Source organism: Polypterus senegalus, chromosome 15 (genome assembly GCF_016835505.1).
Source record: "Polypterus senegalus isolate Bchr_013 chromosome 15, ASM1683550v1, whole genome shotgun sequence".
Classification (NCBI taxonomy): domain Eukaryota; kingdom Metazoa; phylum Chordata; class Cladistia; order Polypteriformes; family Polypteridae; genus Polypterus; species Polypterus senegalus.
Window position 1 is genome coordinate 115755470 of NC_053168.1, and position 12455 is coordinate 115767924.

At 35.4% G+C, this 12455-nt stretch overlaps 1 protein-coding gene across 2 annotated transcripts in view; it reads left to right on the forward strand.

Annotated features, from left to right (window-relative positions):
• LOC120515804 overlaps positions 1-12455 on the forward strand; it is an 85395-nt gene that overhangs the window by 70277 nt on the left and 2663 nt on the right. For both annotated transcript variants that reach the window (XM_039737120.1, XM_039737121.1), the window contains exons 16-18: positions 5274-5375; positions 9350-10547; positions 11736-11793. In XM_039737120.1, coding sequence (XP_039593054.1) covers positions 5274-5375; positions 9350-10547; positions 11736-11793 — 1358 coding nt within the window. The remainder of the gene's footprint in view (positions 1-5273; positions 5376-9349; positions 10548-11735; positions 11794-12455) is intronic.

Sequence of the window (12455 nt, forward strand, 5' to 3'; positions counted from 1 at the left end):
CATGGTCCGAGATGTTTGTGACCCGAGGTACCACAACTTATGCTTTGGTCTTCAAAATGCATTTACTTTTGTTTTGATAAGGGGATTGGTTTGCTTGTGCATATTTTCTAAATCTTCTGAGCTAAAGTACTCAAGCCATATTGCTAATGTGTAAAAGTATCTGCTTCAAAGCACTGCTTTCTCAGCAACATTGGATTAATAATGGGTGATACGATTTTCTGTAAGGGTGATGGTTAGAATAGTTTACAGACATAATTTTAAAACAGTTGTAATGTTAGTGTTGTCACATGTACAGTGAGATTCTTGGTTACATGTGCAACAAACGCGTAACCACTCTGACATCTTAATAAACAAAGTATTTACATAGATTCCTTCATTTTTTTAATAGAAAATGTAAATAAGCTTTCCTAATTTATTCTTCACTCCCATTTCTTTTTCCTGAAACTTTGTTGGAGTAAAAGCATGTTAATCTGTTTAAGTGGACATGAATGTTAATATGCATTTACATATGGCACTCTCCTTGTAATTTAGTACTGATCTGTCTGTTTTGTTTTTTGCAAATTTGGTGATAAGACTTTCAGTGCTAGTCAAAACTCTGTGATACAGTTTTTGTCTTTGGAGCAGTCATTTAGATTGCACACTTTCACTTTATGTGCCAAGATTTGTCTACTTTTTAAGTCTGAATATATAAGGCAATTTGCAGTTTTTAATCTTACTTAAGCTTTAAATGCAGATGTAAACTGTAAATGCATCTTTTGATAGAATGCCTAGGAAGGGAGGGTTGGTATGTGGCAAAGTGCAACAGCACCCAAATAGGCACAGTTAAACACGCACTCCTAGGAAAACAGTCTCTTAAGATTATAAAATGTTCAGTATTATAGTGATCTTAGTGTCCACTACAGGGCACTGTGACTTGGTGGTCTCAAGACTGTGTAGACCTATCACTTAAAGCCTGCTTCAAACAAGAGTCATAATGTGTTACGGAGCAAGGTCTCATTGGCAGATCAGAGCTGTATTTGTAAACATTTTTCCTTTTGTGGTATTTTAGTGATACTTCCACTCACCTACATAAGAACATAGGTGACAGGGGTGTCATTATCTGCATAATTAGGTTCAGATAGGCGGCAGAGCTGTTTTCTACCTTTTTCTGTGTTTTTCACTTTTCTGCTTTCTTTGTGTTCCTTTATTCCTTATATACTTGCATAGAAATTTATACTTTTTTGTCTGATATTTTTGGAATCATTATGAATAAGAAGAGAGATTCCAGGAGGGTTCCTTCTCTCTTTCAAGAAAAAAAAATATTTCTATTCTTTGCTGTATCTTTGCTTTTGACATTAAGCAATATGAAGTTTTTAACTTGCTTTTAGCCTTTACAAAAGTATGAATAAGAATGTTTTATTAATCTCTAATTGCAGTTACCTGTTTGTTAGTTTCTGTTCCTTTCAAAGGTTAAGATATACAGGGAGATTCACTTGAAAGAGGCCCTGAATATTCTGTCGTAACTCCCATTAGGATGAAGCAATCTGAACCAAAAAAAAAAACGTTATATACCTTAACGTATGTGTAATAAATTGCATTACATGCGATGGTGGAAGTGGTTTCCGTTTTCTGGCAGACCCATTTCGACGTAGCGCTCCATGTTCCTGAACATATTGGCAAGTGTCTCGGGGGGGAATAGCAGCAATTTCACATTGGATGTTTTCCTTCAGATTTTCCACAGTGCGAGGCATGTTCCAATAGACTTTTCCTTTGAGCATACCCCAAAAGAAGAAGTCTGGTGGTGTCACATCTGGCGACCTTGGTGGCCCAAAGCCCCTTTGAAGTTACCCTGCTGCCGAAGAAGGACTCAGCTTCTGCCTTGCTCCTCGTGTGTGTGACACTTTGCTTCGTCTTGCTGGAAGTAACCTTCCGGTAACTCGCAATCATCCAGTTGATTCTGACATCACTTAAAACAAATTGGTGACCCATTTGGTTCACACTACTATAGTACTGTACACCACCATCCTGATGAGAAGTCAAGTGACTCAGTAAAAGGTTATGGGCACTATTCACCCAGAAGTTTCAAATGGCAGTTAAATGTTGCGATGGCTGTCTGGCACCTACCTCATCGTTCCAACGCAGTGGCATCCCGGCTTGTTCGAAACTTCATATACTTAGGAGAACATTGCACATTGTTTTATTCAGATTGCTTTGTCCTAATGAGAGTTATTACAGAATATTCAGGGTTTCGAGTGAATCTCCCTGTCTCTTGCTCTTCTTAAACTAGGGATATGTTTTGGGGGATGGGCTAGCTTTTAACTAGATTATTGGATCTCATATTACAATATACCAGTGGTTCACAAGATCATTCTCTGAACAAAAGCCCATATTCCTACCTTAATTGTTTATTTTGTTGAAATTCTATATATGAAATATATCTTTTTGAGACAGGGTTTAAATGTATTATTTTATTAATTGTTGACATTTGTGTTGGACTGTCTTTCCCGAAGGAAAAAAATATATTGATTGGTTATATATAAAAAGAATTATCCTGAGGTACTAAGCTTTGAAATCTTTACTCTTTAAGGGTTTAAAAAAAGATTCCAGTTAAACTCTTATTGCAATTTATGGATCATTATACCATTATTATATATGTATTGTTGTTGAAAGTATACCAATAGTTGAAATTTTATTTATATTAAAACAACATACACTCACCTAAAGGATTATTAGGAACACCTGTTCAATTTCTCATTAATGCAATTATGTAATCAACCAATCACATGGCAGTTGCTTCAATGCATTTAGGGGTGTGGTCCTGGTCAAGACAATCTCCTGAACTCCAAACTGAATGTCAGAATGGGAAAGAAAGGTGATTTAAGCAATTTTGAGCGTGGCATGGTTGTTGGTGCCAGACGGGCCGGTCTGAGTATTTCACAATCTGCTCAGTTACTGGGAGTTTTCACGCACAACTATTTCTAGGGTTTACAAAGAATGGTGTGAAAAGGGAAAAACATCCAGTATGCGGCAGTCCTGTGGGCGAAAATGCCTCTTTGATGCTAGAGGTCAGAGGAGAATGGGCCGACTGATTCAAGCTGATAAAAAGAGCAACTTTGACTGAAATAACCACTCGTTACAACCGAGGTATGCAGCAAAGCATTTGTGAAGCCACAACACGCACAACCTTGAAGCGGATGGGCTACAACAGCAGAAGACCCCACCGGGAACCACTCATCTCCACTACAAATCGGAAAAAGAGGCTACAATTTGCATGAGCTCACCAAAATTGGACAGTTGAAGACTGGAAAAATGTTGCCTGGTCTGATGAGTCTCGATTTCTGTTGAGACATTCAAATGGTAGAGTCAGAATTTGGCGTAAACATGATGAGAACATGGATCCATCATGCCTTGTTACCACTGTGCAGGCTGGTGGTGGTGGTGGTGGTGTAATGGTGTGGGGGATGTTTTCTTGGCACACTTTAGACCCCTTAGTGCCAATTGGGCATCGTTTAAATGCCACGAGCTACCTGAGCATTGTTTCTGACCATGTCCATCCCTTCATGACCACCATGTACCCATCCTCTGATGGCTACTTCCAGCAGGATAATGCACCATGTCACAAAGCTCGAATCATTTCAAATTGGTTTCTTGAACATGACAATGAGTTCACTGTACTAAAATGGCCCCCACAGTCACCAGATCTCAACCCAATAGAGCATCTTTGGGATGTGGTGGAACGGGAGCTTCGTGCCCTGGATGTGCATCCCACAAATCTCCATCAACTGCAAGATGCTATCCTATCAATATGGGCCAACATTTCTAAAGAATGCTTTCAGCACCTTGTTCAATCAATGCCACGTAGCATTAAGGCAGTTCTGAAGACGAAAGGGGGTCAAACACCGTATTAGTAAGGTGTTCCTAATAATCCTTTAGGTGAGTTTACTTACACTGCTTTTATTTTCATTATAAAATAATTACCCTTTCCAGTAAAAAGTTAAGTTCATTGAGTTTAACTATAAATGGTGATTTTTTTTTTTTTTTTAAGCAAATTTATGGTGTAACCAACTATTTACAGGTACATCAAAAAGTTAATTCATTTCAGTAATTCAATTCAAAAAGTGAAACTTATATATAGATTCATTACATACAGAGTGATATATTTCAAGCGTTTATTTCTTTTCATTTTGTTGATGATTAGTTTATAGCTAATGAAAACCCAAAAATCAGTATCTCCAAAAACTAGAATATTACATAAGACCAATAAAAAAAAAAAAGATACATACATACTCAATATTTGATTGGGGCTCCTTTTGCATGAATTACTGCATCAATGCAGCATGGCATGGAGGTGATCAGCCTGTGGCACTGCTGAGGTGTCATGGAAGCACAGGATGCTTTGATTGCAGCCCTCAGCTTGTCTGCATTGTAGGGTCTGGTGTCTCTCACCTTCTTCTTGACAATACCCCATAGATTCTCTGTTGGATTTAAGTCAGGCGAGTTTGGTGGCCTATCAAGCACTTTTCTCCCTAGCCCAAGTAAGTCGCTTCTGGTGTTGTCTCTGGTTCAGGAGTAGCTTGACACAAGGAATACGACAGTTGTAGGCCATGTCCCAGATATGTCTGTGTGTGGTGGCTCTTGAAGCACTGACTCCAGCCGCAGTCTGTGGTTATTCCTGTTGCTTGTGCATCTTTTTCTGTCATTTTTTCCTTCCTCTCAAATTTCTATTAATATGTTTGGATACATCACTCTGTGAACAGCCAGCTTCTTTAGCAATAATATTTTGTGGCTTACGCTCCTTGTGGAGGGTGTCAGTGACTGTCTTCTGGACAACTATCAACTCGGCAATCTTCCCCATGATTGTGTGGCCTACTGAACCAGACTGAGACACCATTTAAAGGCTCGGGACACCTTTGCAGGTGTTTTGGGTTAATTAGCTGAGTGGAATGACACACCATGAGTCTACAATATTGAACCTTTTCACAATATTTAAATTTTTTTAAGATACTGAATTCTGTGTTTTCATTAGCTATAAGCCATAATCTGCAAAATGAAAAGAAATAAACGCTTTAAATATATCACCCTGTGGCCAATGAATCTATCCGATTTTCACTTTTTGAATTGAATTACTGAAATAAATTAACTTTTTGATGATACTCTAATTTATTGAGATGCACCCATAGTTCTCAGTTTTCCTTCGTTATTGGGTAATGTAAAATTATATGTGTAAGTTAACACTCCACTGTAAATATGTCTCCAAAATTAATTATTACTGTGTTTTGTTTTTTTCCTTTTAGGTGGTGCTTCAAAATTTCAAACTGAGAATAGAAATAGGTCCAGTATTCCTAAACAATTATCTGTACCTTATACCGTCCCTGACTACTATTCATTGATTACAGGTAATGATTATACATATTGCAAGAATATAAAGTTAAAAACATTAAAACTGCAATTGCTTGAATACATTTAAAAAGTTATCTTTATTAACTGAATTTTGACTTCCAATCAATCTTAGAATTGATTTAAAAATTTTATTGTATACTTTTAAATGTTTAAATGGTCTATCCCAGCTTATCTGTCTGACCTCCTTGTCTCTAATGTCCCTTCTCGATCCCTGAGATCATCTGACCAGCTGCTACTGGCCTTACCATTATGAAGGCGAAAGAAATGAGGGGATTCACTTTTGCAGTGACTGCCCTTTGGCTCTGGAACAGCCCATCACTTTAAATAAGAGCAGCTCTAACACGGTCAATTTTTAAATCCTTGCTGACAACACATTTTTTTCTCTCTGGCTTTTAGTGACTCATGATGTGTTTAAGTGTTATAAATTATTTGTCAACTGTTTATTGATTTTATTTACTTTTTGAAGTTTTTTTTTTCTTTTTATTTAACAATATTTGACTTTATTTTCCTACTTTCATGTACAACACTTTGGAAACCAGTTCTGTGGCCTTAAATGTGCTCTGTAAATAAACTTTGGCTTGACTGACTTGACTTGAATTTGAAAAACATATTGTGTGCCTGATGTTTTTGAAGCTTTTGATGATACACAACTGTTATCAGTATGACCGTGAAGTTTTTCCTCATGTACTTTAGGTGGTGGAAAGAGTTTATTGTAATTTTGTGATTCCTGAAAACTAAATCTCGGTGATGTATTTTTACACTAATATAGAAAACCTATTGTAATCAGAACATGTTTAACTTCATTTTGTTTAGCATGTTGTGTTGTCGTAGTAGACCTAGGACTCATAGGATCTAGAAAAGGGAAGTCCCAAAAATTCAGATTAGGATTCACACTGGTAATCACATGGGTCAGCTTCTGATTAAAATATATTCATGCTCCTATCTTTCTTTGGGTTGCAAGGTGCTAGCATTCCTAAGGTTAAAAATGGCCAAAATGAAAATACTTTCTCAAAAGAAATAATAGTTTGTTGTTGTTTTGTAAAATGGCTTGTGCATTGCAACCCAAGGAAAAATAATAGACTTGCCGTAATTAACAAAATTACAGGTTTCTGTTGTGCTAAAACAGCATTACACAGGTTTCTGTAATAACCAGCTATCATTTATACCTGACTAATTAAATATGAGCTAAAAAGTTTACCATTAGAAGAACACTGGAGGACTAGCTGCTGAAAGCAAAGGCAATACATTATAAATTAGTTGTTTCAAGCAGTAGTGGCTAATTGTAGTATAAGAAATAACCTGGCTATTGTTATACTGTGGTGGGGGTCTTAGGGTGACCGTATTCTCCTTTTTATACTCTTTATTATGTAGACCAGAACAAAATGTCTTCCTATAGCCCTCATGTGTTTTACTACTAAGTCTACAATATCAGGCAATAAGATATAGCACTAAAAAAAGGCAGCAGAGAAAGTTTCATGCTTATTCCTGCATTTTAGATGCCCAAAATAGCAGAGTGCATGATTGTTAGTAAAACAATACAATCTGATAATGGGCTACCAAGTGTGTTTCTCTCTCTTATTATGTTGATTAGCCTCTAGTCAGGCTTGGTCTTTGCTACCACATGGCCTTTAAATGGAGGGAGAGAGAGGAGAGAGGACCGGCCTTGTCCCCTATATTTGTAGGACCAGTGGAAAGACCTTTCTTCAGGATAGAAAACGGCAGAAATAAACTATGCCTCTGTGTTAGCCTTAGGGCTCATTTATACTTCACGCTCAGAACGCGTACGCGCCCGCATCATGGCTGCCACGCGTTCCCAGCGTTCATTTCACGCGTCCTCTGAGCAGGTCCTCAGAAATTAACGCAACGCGTGCGTGAGTTGCAGTACCAGCAAAAAGTCAGGGGGCGCAGTGTGCTAAAAGTCGGAATGTGACATCAGAGTCTCTGTTTACTATCTACAGTACATGTGACAGCAAGCCTCTATGGAGATCCTTCGGGGATCGATGTGCGCACTTTGCTGTTTGATGAATGGCTCAAATACAGCGCTATACATTATGTAGCCGATGTGAAGTTGCAAAAAAAAAAATAAAGACGGCACAAAAGATGGTATGTGAGACTTTTAAAATGTATCGTGTCATTTATATATGTCTTTTTTATTTTTTAATTTTTGCAACTTAACAACAGCAACATAATGTATATCGTTATATTTGAGCCACTGAGAAAAAAAATAAAGTACACGGTGAAAACGTGTATTTTGTGATTAAAGTGGAAATTTCGGCTTTAATCTCGAAATGTCCACTTTAACCTCGTAGTTTAAAGCAGACGGTCGTAAACGTCATCCCAGTTTTTAATCGCTACGAGCTTCTTGGACCTGACAACAGGTAAAGTTAAACAATAAAAAATGGCACAAAAGATGGTATGTGAGACTTTTAAAATGTATCGTGTCATTACGATCGGGAATATGCGACGCTTGAATATAAAAGCACCACGAATGCATCTGTATGTCGGCATTTTGCTTCAGCAGCGGAAAGCAGCAATAGATCGCCAAACAGAACAAATTAAATGTATGATATTCCAACCCTCTGCACATTTAGAATCTTTAGATTTATACTTGATATCACTTTCATGATGAAATGCATTAAAATGTGTATGTTACATTTTACATATAATTTCATTTAAATAATGAATACTAGTATAATAATAGCAGGAGCGTCCGCTGCAGCATGCGTCGCGTCGCGTGAAGTATAACTCCGGCCTTAATTTAACAGAATCCTGTGGCTTCTTGGCACACTTCTTGAATCGGTGAATGTGCTCATGTACACTCCAACACCAATTTCAGTCCTGGCCTGTTCATGTCCTCCAGTCTAGCTCACCATAGTTAAATTTTGTTCCTGCCATCATTTTGTCCAGTTTCAAAGGATGCACAAACATACTTCTAGACAAACAAAAAAGGATGTATGTTTTCATTTCTAAGCATTTTTAAACCACAATACACATGCTAAACAACATACATGCATGTTTATGAAAGTTTCCCAATAAAATGTCTGATGCTTATATTGCAGCATCTATTGCATCAAAGTTTATTTAGAAAACATGTTTTTTCCCCCCCAAAGAGGTTTAGTAAATACCTATTTTTAAGATCCTTTTCCACATCCTTAAACCCGACTGCATCCCCTGTTTGGTGATCTAATGCACAACTGAACAATTTCTACAATCAAACAAAAAAAAATGTATTTGTCATCTTTTTAATCCATATACTGTACATCATTTCATTTTTATGCATTTATGTCATTTAAATGACCAGATGCCCACTGCTGGTGAAGACACTTGAAATACCATATAAAACTAAATGGTTGCATCTTCAAGAACCTTTGCACAGCAAATAATGTCCAACAGCAATTACCCCAGTTTATCAAAATTCCAATATGGTATATAATGTACGTGGTGTATTTTCTTTAATGATGGGTGTTTTAAATACTATAAATCAATTCATTCCGTCAGCATTGATAACTTATTAGAGTCTCAATTTTTGATTCTCATCACTGAGAGTTACTTTAACTGAAGTATACAATTTTAGATTGAATACTTTAAAAACAAATGTTTCTGTTTGTTTCCATAATCCTGCTCTTTACATTGGTGGCAGGATTATCTCTTTTTGGCCATGGGCTGATTAGACATTGAGATGCTTGGTGATATTTATAATGAAAATGGACTCTGACCATCCTGCTTACTCAAGCCCAGTTTGTTGTTTAACTTACTTGTCATATTTCATTGCAGCAAAAAGTCATGATTATTTTGTATTCTCATGCAGAATAATTAAAGAAGGATTTAACATTATTTGGATTTTCCTTACGCTTTTTTATGCTGCACTGATATACTTGTACCTTGTGTGTTGTCTTGCTAAACTAGCAAACTATTTGTTATCTGTAATTTAACTTTGTAAAGTAAGACAGGATTTTGTTTTCTCTTCCAGGTACTCAAAGTGCAGAATGTGGCGATGGTGATAGGAGTCCGGTCAGATATCCACATCTTCCTACTCAAATACAGCAAGACGGCTCCCTGTCCAGTGAATACTTAAAGGATTACAAAACGGAAAACCATTCAGTAAAAAACGAGGCCCCTTTAGGGTGGAGAAATATTTTTTATAGTATGAAAAATAATAAACAAGGAAAATATCCAAAACGTGCATCAAAAAATAAACCTTCAGCACGAGTACCTCCAGAGTTATCAGATTATAGGCTTTCCTCAGATCTTCAGCTTTCAAAAGACAATGAAAAATGTGTAGACACTAGAAGTAGTATGCCTTTAAAAAATACCAAAAATCCTCGAACACCAACAGAAAATGAACACTCTGTTTTGCATTTTGGCAACAATTACTCTGAACAGAAAATGGGAATTAGAAGCCCTGAAAATATTTCAAGTATGAATTATTTTGTCTCAGATGCAAGAAGTAAAAGAAATGATGATGTTTCCAAACGTAGCAATTCCATGTGTTACCAGGATAAGAAATATTCTGATTCCTCTCCAGGAAGCAAATATACTAATGCTGTTCGAAATGAAAACAATATGCTGGCAGAATCAAAAAGTCAATATTCAGCAACCTCTCCAAATGCAGTATACTTTGAAGATGCTTCAAGAATTCAGCCGTATACACCTGTTCCTGATCAGGAATACACTGATATTCCATCAATAGACAAATACATGGGATCTTGTAAAGATGAAACACGTGCTCGCAGTGTTTCTGAAGGAAAATTCTTACCAACTACCCTTTCAAGAAGTAAATACCCAGAAGAATGTCTTGAAAGGAAATATCTTGTTTCAGAAGAAAAATATCCTGATAATAAACAAGAAAATAACATTTCTTCAAGTAAAAAATATATTGAAGATACCTTAGGAGACAGATATTCCACAATTGCTTCATATTGTAAATATGAAGCAGCCACTTCCTGGAGTAGGACTAACAGTAAATATTCTCCAGAACCTCCATTGCAGCGGTTTTCGACAACTGTTTCTGAAAATAAATTACCTGCTAGCTTCCAAGACAAAGAGTATCGTGAAGATAATATGCAGTCAGAATACCCAGAAATACCACGTTTAAGAAAGAGAATAAGAGCAGATGAGTGCGACTCTGATGCATTTGCTGTACACAATAATAGTGGAGATTTGCAGAGGTGAGTCTTGTCTCACAGTACCAGGTGATTTTTTTCAGTTATAACAGTATGTAAGTTAAATTAAACTGTTGAACAGTGCAGAAGAGTAATAAAGCTATGTGCAGGTGTGGTTTGTAAAGAATTGTTTATGTGTGTATGTTACAAGGTGCTATTGTAGAAATTAATTTAATGCATTTTCAAGTTTGTGCTATCTTTTCAATTACATTTTGAGCAGTGCAGGGAGAGAGTTTGTGCCCTGCAGTGTAGTTTGAGATTAACCTGGATCTTATTCACATACATACTTAAGTTGTTTTAAAGCAATTGTGTTATTTTGTGCCTTATTTAGTGATTCATAACTTGTACAGCAATATGAACACATTTTTAAAAATAATGTAAAATTAATTTTAAAAGTTTGCTCATTTGCTTAAAGCGAAAGTGTAATTATGTGAACTCATTGGCTATACAACTTTTATTCAAAAACAGTACAGTATAAAACTGAAAAGGATTAGCTGATCAATATTTCTCGTGTACTTGATTTAGGCTGATGACTTTTGATAATCCTCAATTAGTTTTCTATTTAAAGATAAACATAAATGCTTATACATGTATCCATGATATGTTACACATCTTTTAGTTTTATGCTGCATCAATTAAGTGTATTAAATGCACACTGCCAAGTATACCAGCATCAGAAAGTTTGCTAATTTTGCAATAATGTTTTCTGCAATCTTGGGACCTCTGACTTGTTTTAACTCTTATTTATTTTTTGTTTTAACTAGTTTGGGATCAATTAAGGTATTATTAGGCTAAACAACGCTTTAGTCATTCACATTTTTAAATCTGCTTAATTCAGGTTGCAGTGTTGAAACCTACCCCAGCAACATTGACACCAGACAAGAAGCAGATCTTGACAACATGCCAGTTCTGATTTATTTAGTTTCTGATTTTATTTTATTTTCACCATTTCTTTCCAAATATTGTATACTTGTGTTCTATAAATGTTTGTGACAAATAAATGTGCTTATCTTTTTATTTATATGCGTGAAAAATTTAATTTTCTCTGAAGTCTGCTGGCTAAACATATTTTAACTTTGTATTAGTATATTTTATTTTAAAAATTACATATGTATTTTATTTGAAAAAAGTTGGATGATGTATATTGTGATTTTATTTTTCTACTTACACTGATTTTTTTCTGTTCCTTATCAGTGGCATAGAAGACCCTTCACCTAAAATTCCTGCATTAGATCATTTGAATCAATTAAAGGTTTGTTGTCAAGTGTCAAGAAAATTTACTTTAATGAATTTAAACATTTTTATTTTGTCCTTTAATTAAAACAGACACTGATTTTCTGAATTTGGACAGTGAACAAGTTTATGTTTACAACAGATCAACAGATTTTGTTTTAGAAAAAGTACAGCAAAAAAAAGAATTTGAAATTGCTACTTAGTAAATAATAGGCTTGTAGCTTTAACAGCAAATTTGTCTTATTTTACTTTAAAAATTGTTAAACGTGTTTCATATAAGAGTACAGAGTAAATAAATATATAGTTTTTTCATAATAAGGTTTCCTATTATGGATAAATATTTTCTATAAATATTATATTAGTTAAACTATGTATTTAAGGGAATTGTATTTATTTTATTATTTTTAGGTCATTAATAAACAAGCGTAAATAATTGAATTTTGTTAATAAAAAATGAAAGGTAACACCTGTGCTCTTAAGTTTAATTATAAAAACACCAAAGTTAATATTTTAATATAGAACACAAGGATGCTGTGCATCTGGTCATGCAGTAGTTTAGTGTAAAAACATTTTAAAAGAGTTAAAGGGAAAAAAAATATGAACTGGCCAATTCAGTAACATGAAATGGGTGATCAGTATTGGCACTAAAAATATATAATTGAAGCATCCCTACAAAATATC